This window comes from Podarcis filfolensis (assembly GCF_964270895.1).
Source record: "Podarcis filfolensis genome assembly, chromosome: 4".
Taxonomy (NCBI): domain Eukaryota; kingdom Metazoa; phylum Chordata; class Lepidosauria; order Squamata; family Lacertidae; genus Podarcis; species Podarcis filfolensis.
Window position 1 is genome coordinate 80,111,097 of NC_139607.1, and position 20,254 is coordinate 80,131,350.

Below are 20,254 nucleotides of genomic sequence, written 5' to 3' on the forward strand. Positions count from 1 at the left end.
TATTTCTGGGTTTCGCCGCTCACGCATGCGCAGATGCTCAAAATGATGTCACACGCATGCGTGGAAGTGGCGAATCACGACCCGCGCAGAAGCGTGGACGCGGGTTGCGTTCGCTTCAGGATGAGAACGGGGCTCCGGAACGGATCCCGTTCGCATCCAGAGGTACCACTGTACTTGTCCAATGTCTGCTAAACTGACATCTTTTAAAATTTGCACAGGAGTCACCATGATAATAACTTCATGCCTTAAAAAAACACACAAAGCAAATCAACTGTTATTTCATGCAGCGGTAGTATCTGCTACAGGGATAAATACCAGTGTGGTATTTCTTACAATGCACATGTAGAGTGTGAATGACCGTCCTTAAATCAGGGGAAGGGGACTTCAATTTAGTGGCCCAAATGTGGTCCTCTAGCCTTCTCTTTCTGTCCCTAGCGACTCTTCCCATGCCACACCGCTCTCCGGCCTTGTGTCACATCCCCTGTGAGTGCTTTTGCCTGGTTGGAATATGTCCTTGAACTCTGATGATGATGACTGTTGCTTGTGCATGGAGGATAGAGGTGTGTGTGTGTGTGTGTGTGTGTGTGTGTGTGAGAGAGAGAGAGAGAGAGAGAGAGAGAGAGAGAGAGAGAGAGAGAGAGAGAACTAGCCTACTGCTCAAAGGTAAATATTATATTCACTGCTCCATCCGCTTTTGCCCCTAGCCCCATTGGAATCTGGCCCCGAAAAGGGAGTGTGGTCCTTGAGCTGAAAAAGGTTTCCCAACTCTGCCTCAAATGCCTGAATTTCTTTCTTGCTTTAGGGTTGCTGATGTCTGGCCATGAGTATTTAACAGGTGCATATATTTCCCCATGATGTTTGGATATTTGCTGCAGGAAACAAGCACAATTACCACACAAAGTGCTTTCAGTTTTGTGCCCAGCTTAAGTCAAGGGAACTTGGGTACTGCCAGAATTTTCTCCCTTATTCCACATTTGAAAGTTGGAGACTGGAATGTTTGAAAGGTCAGCATTACGAAATCATTCTTAAAAAACAGATGCACTGTTTCACTTGCAGGAAAACAAAGCAGTAAAGTGAATTGCAACCACCCCACTTACTTTAATCGGTCCAGAAGTGGTACTGGGGTGTTAATGTGCTCCTTCTATTCTGAAGCTCGTCTAGAAGAAGATTGTTTTGCTGCTTGGTGTTGCAGCAATATTAGAGCTATACAAGAGGGAGAAAATCCTCTCTCAATCCACTTTATCCACACTCTGCACAAATTTTGTAAACCTCCTTCATGCAAACCAGGGGTAGAGAATAGTCTTTAGGTGACGGTGAGGCAGGTGGATGTGGCGGGTGAGTTTAGGTATTTAGATAATGTTTTCACTTAATGTTGCACTGGATTTTTACAAGCATAAACTAGATAATGCTTGGTTTATCTCCATGATCTCAGTAGATTGGTGGCATACAAATGTGATAAAATAAATGAATGTGATAAAATAAATGAATCAAGACTTACCTGTTGTAGGAATGTGAAATTATGCACAGTTATGTTTGTAGGATCCACATACGAATTATGAAAATAGAGTATAGTGTGGAATGAGCTATGTCAAATGATGGATTTTTATTGAAAAACTGTGTTCAGTGTGGCAGGGGTAGGGATGGGAGCTGGAAATGAGAGAAAATTAAAGGGTGGCTACAGCTTCAGTTGGCTAGTCTAGCAACTAGTCCTTTTTATTCATATGAAGTTAGATTTGCTGAGCTGCGGCTTAAAAGAAGTCAAGGATATAGGTGGAAGTTTGTATAAACAGTGGAGGCTCTTAGTAACAAAGAAAGGCTTGCCACAATCTTTTTACTGTAAGATTAGAGCAAATACTAGTTTCCATGCATGAGTATGTAGGAAGCAACTTTTTCCTATTAGCCAATAATCTATTTGGGATGGCAGTAGCTAATGGAAACCAACTTATTGTAAAATATTAATTTTCTTTTGCCCTGTATATTGTTAAATATTAATGTTTTTGTTTTGTGTAAATAGATGGGTTGCTTTGACAATACATTCATATCTCATTTTAGCATCTAAATGAATAAAGCATGAATTGTAAATATGGTTGTATGGCAACATTGGGTACACACCCCACAGGGGGGCAATTTGATTTTTAAGGGGGGCAATTCGAGAATGAGTTATTAACAGTTAATGGCCTTTTAGGCTTCCTCCATGTGAATAGGAGTTTATTTTGTAGCCGGTTGGACTTTTCTCTGCATGAATCTTCCATAGTGGAATAAAAACCAAGCTGCTAAATTTCCTATTATTATCTTTATTATTTATTAAATTTCTATACTGCCCTTCATCCTGATTGTGCTTCGTAGGGAATGCATACCGTGCAAAGTCATTAAAAAAATTTACTTGTGACATACTACTAGTCTTCATGTGAATGACTACTCTGTGTGGTATTATCAGTGCTGCTCTATTTATCCCATGCTACTTAATGTGGAACATGTTGGGTTTCTAGGTTGCAACATTTTACAGGGGAAAACTTGTCTTTAGGATTACCGGTTTGCAACCCAGAAAGCTAAAACCACCTGCATCCAAGCAAAGATAGCTGCAACTACCCGGATCTGGGAATTAGTAAAACTATATGCTAGTTCACTGACAACCCCAAGAGCAAATTAACACAGTGTTATATACTGGATGGTATGTAAAACTTTCTCTAAGTTCCATTTACCTTTAGACTTTGGTACAGCAGGCATTTGGAAAGACTACAGCATGGTGCTGAAATGTAATTATTTCCCAAAGCATAAATTTACTAGGACTACAGACATACTGTTCCTCAGTAGCATTCATAATTCCAAACATCAGAGCATTATGAATATAGACTGCTGAGGCGACTATTTAGTGTGACTTGTTGAGCTGCAATATAAGTGATTGGAAGTGTTGATCTGCCACCTGGACTGACTACTCAACTGTAATACCTAAACCCCTAAATTGCAAAGCGCTTTTGAACATATTAAGCATATTTTTCTTGGTTTGATGCTTTTGGAATAATGTCTCTGTCATCTGGGGCCGCTTGTTACAATGGTTTACTTTTTACTCTCCTATTTGCTGGACTTCTACTCTTTCGTGGGAAAAGCAGCAATGCTTCCAATACGGTCTGTGAAAAAGATTTTTCCCACTGTTTTATAATGAAAGCCTTTTTATACAAGCCTCGTCTGTGCTATGAAAAGTTACCCAGATCTGACAAGAGGCACAATCTGCCAAGCATTGCTTCTCAATGGCTCTGGTTCACTTCCTTGGAGCAAACGTTGGATCCACCGTGTGTAAAGCACTCCTGTGGCACATAGAGCTGAAAAGGTGGGGTGGGAGCACCTGTACGTTTAGAGTGAGATGAATCAGGCTTTCCTTTCTGTCCGAAAACAGGTTTTACAAGTACTTGCTATTAAGGTCCTAACAAAGGTTACAGTGCCAGTTGTGCCTATTAAAACATAGCTAAATGCCTTTTACTGCCAATGCAGAGAATGGGTCGGTGGGTGTGCTCACATGCACACATGCATGCTTAGCACCTGTGCACATCAAAGCTCCTGCTGATGGGCCTGGTTAGGTGACTCCCACCCATACTGCTTTTGCATCACAGTCAATAAAGGATAATATTCCAACCATCTCAGGAGCCAAATACAGCACTGGGAGTTTACATATAATTCCCAGCAACTGATCGCAGATCAGCCTGTATGTCATGAGGCTGTATCACTCTGCGCAGCAGAAAACCCCATGTCTGCAGAACTGCAGTTATGAAAGTGCACAAGGAGGAATTCTTTGGATGGAGAACTCCAGCGGAAGGGAGTACTCTGCAAGAAGGAACACTTCTCTAGTTGTGCAAACAGTCATGGCCAACAGCAAATATAGGAGGGGCAGATGGATAATGTTTGTCACATCTCAGGACCCTTGCAGGTGTACTGCTGCAGGACACGATGCAGATACCCTATGGAATTGCAATTCTGCCGCAACAGTGACTGCAAGGACCGGCTGCTCCATACAGGTAAGCAAGAGGGTCTTGCCAGTTTCCTGAACTTCTTCCATCTCCCTCTCCTCGCTTTAAAGTATGCCAAGCACTCAGACATGTATCAGAGTGTCTCCTCCCATACCCTTTGCCTTGCAATGTGGGGAAACTGCACTGGTTTAACAAGCCTTTCTTGCTCAAAGGGACGCAAGGCATATAAGTGCTGTGTGGACATGGGAGAGGGGGCTGCTAGCCACAACCCAGGGAATACAACTTACATGTGTTAGGGTGGGTTGTGGGGAACACATTGGTAGTGAACACCATGCACTCCCTTCTTCTTAATGGAATTGTTGGCCAATCACTCACGACTCTTTCTTCCTTATTACAGGATCAGAGCCAGGGCACATGGAGCAGAAAAAGCTGTCACTGGAGAAGGGGGTACCGGTGCAGCTCATTTTTTTGCATGGGTGAGTATTAGCCCAGTTGCTATATTGTCTCCTCTAGCAAGCTGAATTTCCAAAATCTGAGGTGTAGCCAATGAAGTCCTACTCTGTGGACCCGTTGAAATTAATGGAACTAAGTGAGTCATGCCCATTAATTTCAGTGAGTCTGCTCTCAGCAGGACTAGCATTCCATGCAGCCCACTGATAGCTGTGGTAGTGGGGGTGCCAATAGGAGAATGGGGGCTGGGGAATGTGGAGCAGAAGAGCACAGAGATATCGCACTCCTTCTTGAAGATGCATTTGCCAAATGAGCACCCACTCATTCATCTGTTGCAATAGCTATTCGTTATTCGTTCCTACGCCCATGTCTGTCTTGTCTCTCCACAGGCCACCAAGTAGCCACTGAACACGCACAGGGGAAAGGATGTTTCTTACTGCTACCAGTGCACAACACCAGGCCTCCAGCAGCAGCAACCAGTGGGAAACCTGTGTTCCTACGTGGGGTTGCTGCCTTTTAAATCTCCCTGGACTCCTGTGCCTCTCAGAAGCACATGACAGACAGAAATGCAGCAGGAGCAGGAGCACCCTTGATGGGGATGCACTGAGCTGCACTTGTTGCTCTACTGCCCGTTGTGTCACACAGAGTGGCAGGAGTCCTATAGCCAGTAGCAACCCCACGTTGCTAGGATGCTGTCAGAACTCCCTTCAACACTGAAACTGTTCAATAAAAGCTTGTGCCAGTGTCCGCTGTGTTTTTGTTCTGTTGATGGCTGTCCAGTGTCTTCACTGTGGGAAACTCGCAATAGGAGGAGGAGAGCATTGGGCTTTCCATCATCACAGCCCTTCAAGGCTGACTGACTGTGCGGGAATCAGATCCACGCCTCTCCTTTTACACTGCATTGCTCTGTCCTACTGCATTGCTAAGTGGCTGGATGTGTTTCCTTCTGTGAGCTTGCTTTTGTAATGTCTACTCTTCCCTGTCCAAGTGGCTCTCTCCCACTCCCCCTGGCTAAATGGTTGTTCCCTAAACATAGACACCAGCATATACTTATTGTGTGAAATGTTACAAAAAGCATCTGTGCACATTCTCAGAGCTGGCCCACCCGTGAGGCTGGGTGAGGTGGCCGCTGCAGACGTCACCTTCCTGGAGAGGTGGCATCCTGTTTCACTGCCCAGAGTTACCGCTGGTTCCCCCAGCTTTGGGGGCAGAGAGGGACTGGTGACAAAGCTATGCAGAATGCCTCCCCTCCTGCCGAGTCGGTGAGAGGGGAGGCACTCTGCCACTCAGCTTTGCCACTAGGCAGGAGATCTCCCACCCACCCCCTGCCTGGCAGTGTGATGGAACTTTTCACCAGCTTCTTCTGAATGGAGGAGCCCATACAAAGCCCCACTGGCAGGTAGGAGGGGAGGGGGGATTGGGAATAGATCTCCCCACCACTTCCCGGCAAGGGAGTCTCCTTATGGAGTTTGTGCCCAGTGGGGCATTTCACCTCGGGTACTGACCTGCCATGGGCTCCCTCTCTGCATTCTTGATGTTGCAGGGACCTTGTTGTGAATAAATTGGCACTCCTTCCTTTGGTCCTAGCTATTTTCCTGACCAATGCAGGGGTGGTACATGTTTTTCAGCCCAAGGGTTACATTCTGTGGCAGAAATGTCCACAGGGCCACATGGTAGTGGAGGGTGGGGGCAGGTGTAAAAATGAGTGGTGCAATGTAGGTGATGCTTATCTTTCTACACTGTGTTGCATATACATATACCTCTCTCCATCTGAGAGGACCTTTTCGGTGGCTGCTCCCAGATTGTGAAACTCCCTTCCACCTCTCTGCTTTCCTTTTGCCAGCAGGCAAATACGTTTCTGTTCCAACAGGCCTTTGGCCACCAGCTGGCTGTTGCAGCAGGGTCTTCTGAGGGTGTTGTACTTTGTGTGTGCACGCATGCGCTTCTAAATGGTTTAATGTGTTTTCAGTGCTTTTTTATAATAGGGTTACCATTTGTTTTAATATTTATACTGTGTGTGTGTGTGTGTGTGTGTGTGTGTGTGTGGTTTGTATCTGCCTTAATTTTTGCTGTGAGCTGCCCTGCACTGAGAGAAGGGTGGAGTATAAAATAAATAAATCCAGACAAGCTAGAGGCAGCACCAGAGTTCAACGACATATACCAGTCAGGCAAAAACAATCAAGGAGGACGAAGGTAAGGGGTGGGGCCTGGGGAGATTCTTGAGGGCCTGACAGAGAGGTGTGCAGAGGCACATCTGACCCCTGAGCCTAAGATTCTGCATCCCCACATTTAAAGGGGTATCCCAGGGGGATGCCAAGGAATTTGAACCCCCATCAGAGGAGAGCCCTGGAACCTGTGATTGCTTTTCTCCTAATGCCTAGGACACAGGAGTCTTGTGGTAGGGTGAGCCCTTATTGACTCTTTTCTCCTGAGGGCATCCCATGTGTATGGGAGGAAATATAGAATGGGTTCTGTTGACATCGAGCGTCATACTTAACCATGGTGCAACCTAGATGTCACATAGGTATTTCTGTCTTCCCTGCTTGGTGTGAGTAGAGGGCAATGTCATGAGTGGTGGACAATGGTAACTAGTAGTAGTGTGGATTGGTGGGCAGTATTGCTGCATTATTTCTTCTTCACGTTGGCATTGTCTTGCTTTCTTCTTTGCTGCTTGGAGTGCATAAGGATGCAACTCTACTATGGCAACGTAACATTGGCGTAGCCATGGCACAGTGGCTGGCCATGTAGAGTCTGTGAGAAATCAGAGGCGTGAGATGGAGCATCTGCAAAGCTAGAGAAGCTTTGCTTCTAACCACGTTGAACGCTTGAGAAATATGTGCTGAATTAGTCATTGGGACATCAAAGAGAGTTTTAATGAGATTGACATTTAAACCATTTCAGATCATTGTACAAAAGAGATTTTAGTCTTTTTTAAAAAAACAATAGTTAATGAATATAGAATGCAGTAATGGTTTTCCAATACTGTTCTGGGAAACACCAGGTTCCTTGGAAGCTCATGAGAGATTCCTCAGTGAGAAGGAGTGGTGGACAAGCTTGCTGGAGATGTATCTTCCCTGATATGTAGATTCATGTACGGTGCAAGCTCAATATGTACATAGCTATGGTGAGGTCAAACAGGCCTGTTCTGGGCCTTCTATGAACTGAGTGCACTCCCTAGACCAGGGATACCCAATGGTGACCTCCAGATGTCGTTGGACCTCATATCCCATAGTCTCTGCCCATAACCCATGCTAACTGGGGTTAGGGTGTTGTAGTGCTGTGACCTATTTAGGGCCCTATGTTGGCTATCCCTGTCCAAGATAGTAGTACCAGCAGGATAGGTCTTTGGGACAGGTATCTTGTGTTACTTCACTTAATATGGTTTTACAGGGGGGGGAATCTTCAGATAGTAATGTGTATGACTTAAAAATAAGGTAAGCCAGCACTCTTGCTCATTCTACAGACTTGGAGTGGTATTCAACTAAGTTTTACTTAGCGTAGACCCACTGAAATTAATGAGCATGACTAAGTTCATTATTTTCATTGGCTCTGCTCTGAGCAAAACTTAACTGAATACCACTCCAAGTCTGTAGAATGAGCAAGAGTGCTGGCTTACCTTATTTTTAAGTCATACACATTACTATCTGAAGATCCCTCCCCCTGTAAAACCATATTACGTGAAGTAACGCATATTAATTACCATCTAAAGTGCTGCCCCCAAGACCATTAAATCCAGTGTGTGTATTCTGGTAATACTTTAAGACTAGTCTTTCCCAACCTTAGGTCCCCAGATGATGTTGGACTACAATTCGCATCATCCCTGACCATTGGGGCCACCTGGCTGGGACTCATGGGAGTTGTTGTGAATCAGCTTATGGGGACCCAAGGTTGGGAAAGACTGGAAGAGTGTAACATTATCCCGTTGCACCACTGTCCTCATGAAGGGGTTTCTCAACAGACAAGTCAAGGTAGGAAAGACTCATTGAAACTTGAAAGGTTAGAAACTTCCATAACAGAGGAGAGAAACTACCGTACTGGTTAAAATTTTCAAGTCTTCCTTGTTGTGAATGGCTTTGAATGTTAAAATGGGGCAAAGGGAACAGGAAATGTTCTCTTTGTCACACTTTAATGTGACGGTGTCACACTTCCTGTTCCTCTGCATTTCCATCTTGAGCAAAAAAAGTTATTTTTCATATTCCATGCTGAGGGGACTGCACAGAATCCTGATGCAGGGACAGCTTGTCCATCTCTCTGTTAGGTTGCAGTCCCATGCTCACTGACCAGGAAGTAAGTCTCATTGAACTTGTGGGACTTACCTCTGAGTAGCACATGCTCAGGATTGCACTATAAAAACTGTTTCACACCAGATGGAGATATAGGGCAACAAGCAGTGTGAAGCTCTTACATTTCCTGTTACCTTTGCAAAAGCCGAAGAGGCTTAGAGGGAGGGATGATGGACATGGTAGGAGCTACTATGCATGACTAGAGCTACCCCGCCTACAAGGGCTGCCCCATCCAGTGACAAAGCTCAGGTCAAGGAAAACAGATGAAATATAAACCCACTTGAAAATATCCCTGCATCTGTAAATGGGATTCAAAGTGCACAGTTAATCACTTGATTTTGATGGGATTTAACTTTTGCTGTGTCTTTTCGTACACATCTAATTGTCCAGAGCCTTTCAACATAGCAACCGCAGAGGCAGCTAAGGTAACCAGCTTCTTGCCAAATTCATTGGGGTATTTTTGTTGCATCATGCAACAGGAGCAGTTATGATGTTGCAAAATGCTTGTGTTGCTGCAGTGTTCTTCTCTTGCTGCAATATTGCAAGAAAAGAAACTGCAAATCTTTCAGCAAGCACACATTGTATGCAGTTTTGAGCAGCCTTTCAGACTGCAACTCTCATCAGCTCCAACCATTATGACTAAAGGTCAGGGATGATGGGAGCTGTAGTGCAACAGCACCTGGAGGATGTCAGCTTGGGAAAGGCTGAGTTAGAGAATAATTTGTTAGTTAAGCATAATAATTAAGGCTACATACATGCTATACCTTTAAAGCACATTTTAAACATTCTTTCCCTCAAAGAATTATGCACTGTAGTTTGCTAAGGGTTTCTGGGAATTGTACCTCTGGGGGCTAAACTACAGTGCCCAGAATTCATTGAGGCAATGAATATGTTTCAAATGTGCTGTAAAGGTAAGAACATAAGAAGAGCCTACTGGATCAGGCCAATGGCTCATCTAATCCATCACCCTGTTCTCATAATGACCAACCAGACCATGCTGATTGTATATAGTGTGTATACAAGCTAAGAAATGTGCTGGACAAAAGATAACCACCTTCAAAATGTGGGGACTTCAAAATGATTCCACACATACATTGTATAGTGCAACTTTTGCCAGTCTGGTGCCCCCAGATGTTTTGGACTACAAAAATATTTGTGAAGTCCCAAACATCTGGAGAGCACCAGGTTGGCAAAGGCTGGTATGGAGGAACACTTAGAATGGAAGGCTGTGGGCGTTCAAGATAGGAACCTGCCTTATATGCCCCTCTTCCTTCACTTGGAACATTGTTTCCAATCCTGGGATAGGACAAGTTTAAAACTAAAACAAATACTTAGAAATATAACTTTGCTAGATTAGACCAAAACTCCATGAAAATCAGAAAGAGCCAGTTACTATTGTTCTTTATATCTTTTTCCATCTGTAACATGATTCCCCATAATCTGAAAATGCTTTTCATTTAGCATGAAACCTGTTAGCCATAATTGCTTTTAAAACCCGGTTATGGAAAACCAATCTGTGAGATTAAAATTTGAAGAAACTTGACCACTTCCATTTATCTGTTTCTTTTCTTCTTTTACATGCATGGTTTCTCTTCCCTGTTTTTTAAGCATTAAGTCATAAGTTGAGACAAAAAAAAGAAAGGTAGAGTTGCAGTCTGCTTAATTAGAAACAGGAAGTTTTCTTTAGATTTGAGACACAATGATCTATTTATTAGAAACTGCTCTTCTGTAGTATGGACCGTTTCTTCATGTTATGCTGCCTGAATAATGCCTGTTGAGGATGGGAGAACAATAATAGTGTCACAAGCAAGCTCAATGAGGGTATAAATAGCTTTCTTCCAGACTGAAAGGCTGAATCCACCATTAAGTTGCATGCAGCTGCACGGGTGAAGGTGGGTGGGTAAGAGCAGCTCTGACAGAATATAATGGTAACCTGGTACACAGAGGTCCTGTTTCTCAGATTGCGTCACTCCACAGGGCCTTTGTTCCCCAACCTAAATTGCAGCTCTGTGCCAAGTAGAGTGGGGTGCAATAAGCTCTCGGCAAATGTGAAGAAGGATGGTACTGATAAAGGATAAAATCTCCATTGCGCTTCAACCATTAGTTTTTGGGGACAAGTTAGTTTCTAACCTTGAGTTCATGGATGTTGTTAATTGAGAGAACATTTGGGGATCTTTAGCAAAGAGTTAGTGAATTCTTTTTACATGCTTCTTTCAAATTAAAAGGGCAATCAGGCAATTTCATATAGGCAGATTAACAACTCATTTTTCACATTTACCCATTCCTCCGGAATTGAACAGGTGGCCCTTTAAGAGATGGGGTTATGAAAAATATCTGCTTTTAATGACTGCATTAGGACATAGCAAAAAATGTTTTAATCGCAAAAAAAGCATAGACAAAGAGATCAGAAGCCTTCATTTCTGTTTTTAACTAGCTGCTGCTTAGACAAACTGTGATTAGTCTTAACTATGGCTTACTGCAAGGATGGGGAAAGTGGATGCAAGGAGCTGGAGTCAATATCTGAAGGACCATGGGTTCCAAATCCGTGGTTTACTGAAAGGAGATGCTTTTATACTGTGGTTCATGAAGCTAGCTTGCTTTAATAAACCATATGTGAGGAGGCACTTTCACAGGAATTCTCTTGCCCACAGTCATGTTCCCGCACTCCATTTTGCCTAGTTCAGTATACTTCACCACCTGTCTCCTTTTCCATCTTCTCCCTTATCCAAACATCTTCATTCTGTTTCTCATCCCCAACCCCTCAGTATCATCTCATTTCATTTTATGGGACAGACTCCAAGCTGTTGATCTTCACAGCAGGCTAGGTAGCTTCCTTGCAAGTAAACGCAGAAGTGAGGAAGGCATAAATCAGCTTTGTGGCAGATCAACTCTAGAAGAATCTCACCAGCTGGGGCTGTTTTTATTCCATTCTCCTTGGAGACGTGAGAATGGCCTCTGTTACCTGTTTCAAGAATGCTGGGAGTGGGCCTGGACATTCTCAGCTGTGGTGTGAAACAAAGTGCTGAGGGGAAGTCCTGAAGTTTTCTCCCCGAGTGGGCATTTTCTGACCCCAAACCTATTTTTCTGCAAACGTCTGGAGCTTGAGGACTGTATCAAACCCTGAATCAATTATATTCATCCAGAGGTTGTGATTCTTAGCATACCTACTGTCAGTTTGGTATCCCATTTTTTCTCCGTCACATATGGGCTCCCAAAGAGAGAAGAATAATACTGAAGTTCGTTGAAGAAACTTAGGTGAAAGTGCACAGAGCAAATGCAAATATGCAAATGGAAGAAAAGATGAAAAAGTGGTAAGAAAGCTGTAGGGAAGGGAGGCAGTTTACTGTTCAGAGTGGAATAATGTGAAAGACTGGGATTATTGAGCCAGCTGAAGCAGGTCCGTCCCCCCCTTGTAACCCACAAGAGAACACTTTTAATATAGACATCGACTTCATACAAGGCATGTGGTTTTGGTTTGACTCATGGTCTAGTTGTACATTTTCCAAGAAAAAAACCTAAAAAAACCTTTTCAGACATTCACAGAAGTTCCCAGGTGGAATATTTCCCATAGGAGAAACAGATACAGAGTTATCAGCACTACCTGCTTTCTTCAGAGAGTCTTTCCAAAGAGTTTCTCTAACCAGGGAAAGGGTGGGAACAAGACTTGATAGCCACCCGCCACTGGCATTTATTTACCAAAGACATAGTGTAATGTGACGCCACTACATGGAACCAGATTGTGCATGTTAAAACACAGTTTCAATTCAAAAACCAAAACCCAGGACAGTAAAATGGGGAAAAAAACAAATCTTATTTTTAAAAAGGAACTAAAATTACTCCAGAAAGCAACTGAGTTGTCTTACCATCTTCACATTCAAATTTTTAAAAAAATCCCAACAAGAAAGTACAAACCCCAAGCACTCTCCCTTCGTATTTAAAAACGCCCATGCCAAAAAACAAAACTTAGGCATTCCTGTCAATCCGTACGTCTGTCTCCCTGCTACGAAGCTGGATCCCATTCATCATACGGCAGGCTCTTTCGGCAACTTCCAGGGATTCAAATCGGACCATGCCGCACCCTTTGGACTTGCCTTTCTCCATTTTGATGTCCACATATATGACTGGGCCGCACTCATTGAACTTGTCTTTCAGCATTTTCCACGTGAAATCAAAAGGAAGATTTTTCACAAAAAATCTGGCAAGCCTTCCTGGCTACACCGGCGGCGGCGGCAGGTCCTCCGGTCCCGAGGGCACCGGTGAAGCTTTTGGCGGCAAAGTTCCCCCTGTCCATCTCCATCATTCTCTCGAAGGTACTCCCCTTGGCGAACCCCATCCTGTCTAGCCCTGCCCCCATGCCCTGCCCCATGGCGGGCCCCATCCTGTCCATGTTGGTTGCAGCAGCCCCCATACGGTCGAGACCCATCCTGTCCATGTTGCTGGCTGCAATACAGTCCAGTCCTATCCTGTCGATGGAGGCCGCCCCGAGGCGGTCCAGCCCCGTGGACATCCTGTCCATCACGGGGCCCATCCCCGCGGGCCCCATCCCCGCAGGGACCATGCGGTCCATGCCCAGGCCCATCCTTTCTATGCCGGAGCTCATGCGGTCCACGCCGGCACCCATGCGGTCCATGGTTGTACCGACGTGGTCCATGGCGGAGCCCATGCGGTCAATGCCGAACCCTAGCCCTGTGCCCATCCTCTCCATCCCGATCCCCATGCCGTCTATCCCAGAGCCCATGCGGTCCATGTTGGACGCCAAGTGGTCTATCCCGAGGGGAGCCATCCAGTCAATGCCGGAGCCCATCCTGTCTACGATCCAGCACCAGCCCCATCCTATCCATCTCGGAGCCCACTCTTTCTATGCCATGCCCCATGCCCGAGGGGAGCCTATCAATGCCCGTGGCCATGCGGTCAATCGTGGGGATGCTGGCCCCCCCTCCGCCACCACCCAGCCCCCTGTCCAGGGTGTCTCCAAAGCTATGAGGCATCCCCATTTCGTTCCTCGGGAAGTCTCTTTCAAAACTGCCTCCAATTGCACGGTCCATTTCGCTCATCCTGCCCAGGTTCATCCCAGAAGGGAAACGGCCCAGATTCTCCATTCCGCTGAAAGGCCCTTCCATCCCTCCCATTTTGTTCATTCCAAAGCCCAAGCCTTCTATACCCATTCCTCCAGGTCCCAGGTTGCCCATACCCAAACCCTTGTTCAAATGGTTTGCACCAATAGGTATTCCTCCTGGCCCCAGTCCCATGCCAATGCCTCCGAGTCCATGAGGAAGCTGCTGTGGCTGCTCTGGAGGGAAGAAGTCCCCTTTCGGCAAGGCTCGCTCATCCATCTTCACATGCATCGGTCTATCAAACAGCAGCTGCCCATTGAACATGGAAATGGCCTGAACAGCTTCAGTAGCCTGCTCAAAAGTCACTGTGCCAATGCCCCGGCTCTTGCCATCTTTCTCTTCCAGGATGTCTGCCCGGACCACTACGCCAGCCATGCTGAACACCTCCTTCAACTTCTTCCAGCCAACTTTGTAATCCACATTGGCCACAAAAACCGTGCTCCCAAGCCTTTCTGCCTGCAGGGCATGAATGATCTCGTTGGGGATGTTTGGATTATTGAGGATGCTGGGAGGGATGTTGATCATCCTGGGGCTGCCGGGACCAGTGCCGATCCCCATCCTGCCACCAGATGCAGCCATAGCCTTCTGTACGGCTCTCCTCACATGCTCTCCATCAGGATCCTCCTTCACTTTCAAGGGCTACCCGCTGAGGCTGTGCTTGCTGAGAACTTCCACAGCCTTCTTCATGCTCTCTTCCATCTTGAACTCGACAACAGCACATCCCCTTGACTTTCCTTCAGCGTCCATTAAGAGCTCCACGTATGTTACCTCACCAGCTTTCTCTTTGACTAGATCTTTGAGGTACTGCCACTTCACATTGAAGGGGATTTTGGTAATGAAGGCTCGGTATCTTTTTGAAGGGCTGGCATAGGGCTCAAAGCGACTCCCTCCTCCACGCTTGGCACTTTTCTCCTTCCTTTTCTCGTTCTGGTTTGGCCGTTCGCCTTCACTCTTGGGGACGCCATCCCTGACACCGTTGCCAGCCCCGTTGGCTGGCGCCATCCCTCCTCCGGCCAAGGCCCCGGCCTCCGCCATCTTGGTGCCGCCCTCCGAAACCGCTGCTGCCTCCATTTTCTGCTCCTTCTCAGCCCGTCGCCCGTGCGAACCATTCAAGCAGATTTATGTATATTTCTGCTCTACCACAGATATATAGCCTTTTGGTAAATTACTGTCTGTCAGACTCTGGTCTCTCGCTGTGAAACGGGAATAATATAGATTTATTGCACAGGGTTTTGAAAGGTGAACACAATAAAAGCTAAACAGTACATTGCAAATTAGAAGTGCTATATAAAGTATTTACGGTGCTAGGGATTAATATGAATTGCTAATATCGAAACACATTTGCATTTTTAAAATTATTTTTTCTTCTTTTAGACAGAATCCCCCCTTCAGTATAACTTGTTTCCCGTCACCTTTCTGTAATCATTTCACACACTGCTTCAGTTTGTAATCCTCTTCACTCCTTGTCACATGCATATTAAACCTTCTTTAAATCAGAGATTTAAAATTTTAAAACATGCCTTTCATTTTGTTGCTATAAATACCAGAGACCATCATCAACACACACTAACAGCTCTTTTGCCCATTACCAATCAGGATTTTGCTCTCCAAACTTGTTCTGTTTTTTAACATCTACACTTGATTCTCCCATGCTTTATGATGTTTGCAGAAGGGTTTATTGAATTACATATGTTATTGTTCAGCTGGGGACAAAAGAACAGGTTGCAAATAATAAGAATGAACTGCAGCTTTTTAGAACAACCTACAAAAAGTAATTGTTCAGTTTCTTGTACCTCTGTTGCTTAGGCTCAATGCTTGCATAACCCTCCTGACATTACTTAACCATGCTTAAGCAGTTGTGAACTGTCTGGGGTATCACACATTCCTTCCCTGCCTCCTTCTTAAGGAGATGCCATCAGTCTTAACCACAGATGATGGATGCATCAGCAGTTCACCATGGTTCAAATTAGGGTTTCTACAAACAGGATTTGCATCCTAATTTCAACCCCTTCTGGTAATCACTATCAATATAATGCCTAGCCTCAGTTAAACAGTGGCTAACAGAAATTCCCATCCCAGAAGCGAGAGGTGGAAGAAGGGTATGTGCAGTCCTGCAACCTGTGTCCAGTTGCCAAACCGTGGTTTGGTGATGGCTGGTGCTCATAGACTCACACCTTCCTCTGCTTCTCCTGACTTTTCCTCCCCTCCTCTGGTTAGCTTCAACTTAAATTTGAACCATTATAACCATGGTTACCACTAACCATAGTTTGCTTCTAAAATCAGAGACTGAAACCAAGATCAGAAATTGGTTTCAATCTCTGGTTTGAAAGCAAACTACAGTAAATGATTATGTTAATGCATGTGTAATCTGTCACTGTAGTTAACACTAGCAAGGAAAGAGACAGGGTTTCAGAGTGCTGATTCCCAAGCCATGGTATATTCCAGGTTCCCAATAGCATGTACAGAGCCTGAATCATAGAATAGAAGGGATCCTGAGGATAATCTAGTCCAATCCCCTGCAATGCAGGACTGTGCCGCTGTCCCTTACCTTGAACCTGCAACCTTGGTGTTATCAGCACCACTCTCTAACCAACTGAGCTAGCGTGCACAAATTGATTGTATGTATGATATATGTATATATATACAATATATATTGTTTCTGAAGTTATCCTGAATGTGTGTAATGAGAAGGCAGTTTCAACATGCATGAGCAAGACTCCCCACCATGTACATGTATAGAAACTTTGCATAAAAAAAAGAAACTTTGCATATTCACCAATGTCTCGACTACCCTTTAGAACAGGGGTTCCCAAACTGTGGTCTGTGGACCACCAGTGGTCCATGAACTTCATTCAAGTTGTCCTGCAGCATGTCTGTGGATTTGTCATCGTACACAACACATCAGTTGCATTAAATACGCATAATGGTTTTGAACTGTATGTTATTGGCTCTTTTATTTCTTATATTTTATTTCATAGAATTCAAATTGTGATGCAGAAAATACTATAATATGACAGTTGCTAAAACAGGTAGAAAAACCCATCAGTTGCCTGCCATTACTAGATCCTTTGCGATTATCAAGTGGTTGGTCGGGGTGGGGGTATGAGAGCCACTGCATTAGAACATGTGAAATTTTAGAACTCAGAACAGGCTATTTAATTTTCAGGTTTTAAGTAAAACATTTCTGCAAATGAGAACACAAAGTTCTCAATTGTGCAGTTGACAGTACATGGGCAATTAACAGCAGGTAATTTATATGTTAAAATATCTTCAGTTTCCTCTTCCTCCAGTGTGGCTATTTCTTAAGCCACAACCAGCTTGAATTGACTCAGCAGGAACTGCGATAAGGGCAAGATTTTACAGGGGGGTTATTTTTTCAAAGTGCAATCCTATACAAGTCTCCACAGAAGTAAATTCCATTAATTTCAGTGAAGCTTACTCTTAGGTAAGTGGGTATAGGATTGCACCCTTAGCCTGCTGCTTTTTCAAAAGAATTTTTTTTTTTTAGGTCTAGCGATTTTGCAGGGGGAAACTTGATAATATGAACCACTCAACACTTTTTAATATTATTTTTAAAGAAGCTTCGCAAAATTCATTTTCGATATGATTTAAAATAAAATCTTGCAATGTTTCTAATGTTGCTAGATTCTGAGGGTAACTTAAAAACAAAACAAAGCACCCTTCCCCGACCCCCACCAGGGAGAAAGCTGGCTGTCCTGGTTCACTTTTTGTCATTTATATTGGCTGGGCTGCTACTCTTGTTATCGGCTGTTCAATTGATAATGAAATCCAAACGGAGAGCCAAACAGCCTCCCTTTGTCTCTGGCAGAGTCGGAAGAAAGGCGGGGGGGGGGAGGGGCACTTAATGAGTGTTTGCCCAAATGTAAATCACCCTGTTTTAAGTGAGATGCGTGATTATTTTATCCCGTGCCCCCAGCCCTCCCCTCCGGGTCAACTTCCGTTGTATCTTTATAGATAAAGGAGCATGGACTGTGCCTCTAGGGTGAAGGGGCCACAGGACGGGCATCAGCTCCTCTTTCACTGAGGAGACAAGGATAATTTCTCTCACCACGAGGGCGGGAAATTGATGGGAAAGAATAGAGATGCGACGGATCGGGCAAGGTTTTCTGACACCACCACTCCACTTGATGGATTTATAATTGTTTTTAGTGGTGGCGTTTAAGATAGCGTTTTAAGGCTGCCATCCTACGTCAGGGAGTTTTAAGTCCCATTCAAGTCCACGGGACTGGACTTCTAAGGTGACTCGTATAGGATCGCGCCATGCGTGCTGCGTTGGACCTTTAATAATCTGCAAAACGGCCAGAGCCGTCGGTTATATGGGTAGTATAAAAACGCAAAGTTGTTTTTACAGCTGCTGCTGGGGTGAACTCGGAGTGGACTTTGGTGCTGAAGGGGGGCGAGCTCTGTTCAGCCCTGGTGCTAAAAACAAGTTCCTCGGTTAATAATCCTTTTGCGCCAGACTCAGGGTCCTCGGTAGATTTCCAGGAAACTTAAGAAGCGTGCACGCACACGAAAGCTCATACCAGTAACAAACTTAGTTGGTCTCTAAGGTGCTACTGGAAGGATTTTTTATTTTTATTTTTAGTAAAACAAAGACAGCCCGCTAAGGGACTATCCGCAGATCCCTGGGGGAGAGGGGATCCCCGGGGGCGACTTTGGTACGTGGCTCCTTGAGCGAGGACAAAATTTTGCGGACATTTATTTTCCACAACAGTGCAGTTGGCCTTTTATTGATCTTCGCAGCAGCTACCCGTGTAAATGCACCGTAGGTGGTGGTAGTTGTGTTTTTGCGCCCCTTTGGCTCCCCATCCTGTGCGCTTAGGCTAGCCGGGCACCCCAACCCTGCCAATACTAGTCAGGTCCCTGCCCTCATTGCCCAGCTTGCTACTAAGGTCTTTCCTCTCCCCCTCCCTCCCTCCGTCTCTCCCTCTGTTCCGGTTGCTGCCATAGTGATGCTTGGGAGCAGATTAGCCTCCTATACCAGGGGTGGGGGTGGGGAGGCAGCCGCCGCCACCACAGCGACTAGGAGGCGTGTTTATGTGGGAGGTTTCTGCCGCTGCTCCACATTCATTTCTCCGTCCTCTTCTCCCCTCCGGTGTAAGGGGGTGGGGAGAGGCTACCTTAGAGGATCAGAGGTGATCCAGCTCCTCCTCCTCTCGATCCTGGCTGTGATCTGCTGTCCGGCGTGCAGGCGGAAAAGTTTAGTCCAGTCCTCCTTGCCAGGTAACCGCAGCTGCCGGAGGGAGGGAGGGAGGGACGGCGAGCGCATGGCTTTCCCCGGCTTCCTTAGCTATAGGGGCACATCTGCTCTGTTGGGGGCTCTCTTTTTTTCTTCCTTTCCTCGGATTAGAAAGAAAGCCAGAGCCTAGCAGGTGCCCCATTGGAACTGGAAGTCTGAAACTTCGGAAAGCTAAGAGGGAGAGGGGGAAAGACTAGGCAGACTCCTTATCTTTTGCAGGCCAGTGAGGGAAGCGATTCATTGAAAGCATTTTTTAAAATCATCCTCTTCACTGGCAGTTTATATGTGCATTTGTTTTTCTCTGCTTTTTCATCTCATTGTGTTTGTTTAAAAAGAAGTGTGTACAATTAAACAGGTACTGATTTGTATTATAATGCAGCATCTTAAGCGCTAACTTACTCACTTCCTGACTGTACTGTTCTTTTTATATATATATATTCTGGGGGCAATATGACTTTGCAGCATGACTTTAGACATGTTTATTCAGAAGTCTGCCCCACTGTTTTCAATGGAGCTTACTCCCAGGGTGTCTAGGATTGCACATTTAAAAACAATTGTCATGTTTTTCTGTGAGAGTCCTTGACTTAATCCAGCCCCCCAATTTCCTCCCCCCCCCCATTTTTACTTTTAAATATAAGAACTAAAAGGATGCTGAGATGGGAGTCCTTGTTCTGAACTCCCTCTAAAGTTATTTGAAAAATTGTTCTAACCCCATTTAAAGCAGCTCTTTGTAAATATTTATGTTCAAGCATGTGAATTACCCTTTATGCAGGATGATCAGTTAAGCTGTGAATATGGGAATAGGGTAACAGGGCAAGATGGAATTGCAAGAGTTGTTAAAACATCTCCTGGGAGCCCACACTTAAACTCCCACTACTCCTACTGTGACACAAGTTTTAAATAAAAGAAAATAAAACTCCTACATAAGGAAAAGATGGACTTAACAAGGCTGGGGTAAGTTTGAGGAGGAGGGTTCTAGGAATTTCCAGGTTACTTTATGAAGCGTGTACTAGATAATGTTTATGCAATGTATTTTTCTTCTAAGGGAGAAATGAAATCTAGACTGAAAGACTTATTGGGTATTTTGAATTTCCAGTAATCCACACAGAAGCTTAATTTGTTGCTTGTGTACGTGGGCTGGGGCATGTTTCATATTTTTCACTCCCTTTAATATTTATTAAGCTC

General features: G+C 44.8%; 2 protein-coding genes and 1 long non-coding RNA gene across 14 annotated transcripts in view; 1 reads left to right on the forward strand and 2 right to left on the reverse strand.

The window, feature by feature from the left end:
* Positions 1-20,254, forward strand: part of SPATA13 (spermatogenesis associated 13) — a 102,625-nt gene that overhangs the window by 37,032 nt on the left and 45,339 nt on the right. For 2 of the 12 annotated variants that reach the window (XM_083608996.1, XM_083609000.1), the window contains exon 1: positions 11,695-12,006. The exons of 9 other annotated variants lie outside the window; for them this stretch is intronic. The gene's annotated coding sequence lies outside the window, so the exon portion shown is untranslated. Of the gene's footprint in view, positions 1-11,694; positions 12,007-18,847; positions 19,054-20,254 lie in introns of those variants that run through there. One more of the 12 variants, XM_083608997.1, reaches the window with a different exon arrangement.
* LOC310760589 lies at positions 10,359-11,563 on the reverse strand. Its single transcript, XR_014547029.1, has 2 exons — positions 11,173-11,563; positions 10,359-10,466 (listed from the first exon to the last, which is right to left on the reverse strand). It is a non-coding gene; the product is annotated as an uncharacterized lncRNA (long non-coding RNA).
* Positions 12,106-15,019, reverse strand: LOC310760484 (heterogeneous nuclear ribonucleoprotein M-like). The gene is given in 4 exon segments (XM_083609120.1): positions 12,106-12,886; positions 12,888-13,506; positions 13,508-14,448; positions 14,452-15,019. Coding segments are annotated over 4 exon segments (2,217 nt in total). The 5' UTR covers positions 14,881-15,019; the 3' UTR covers positions 12,106-12,658.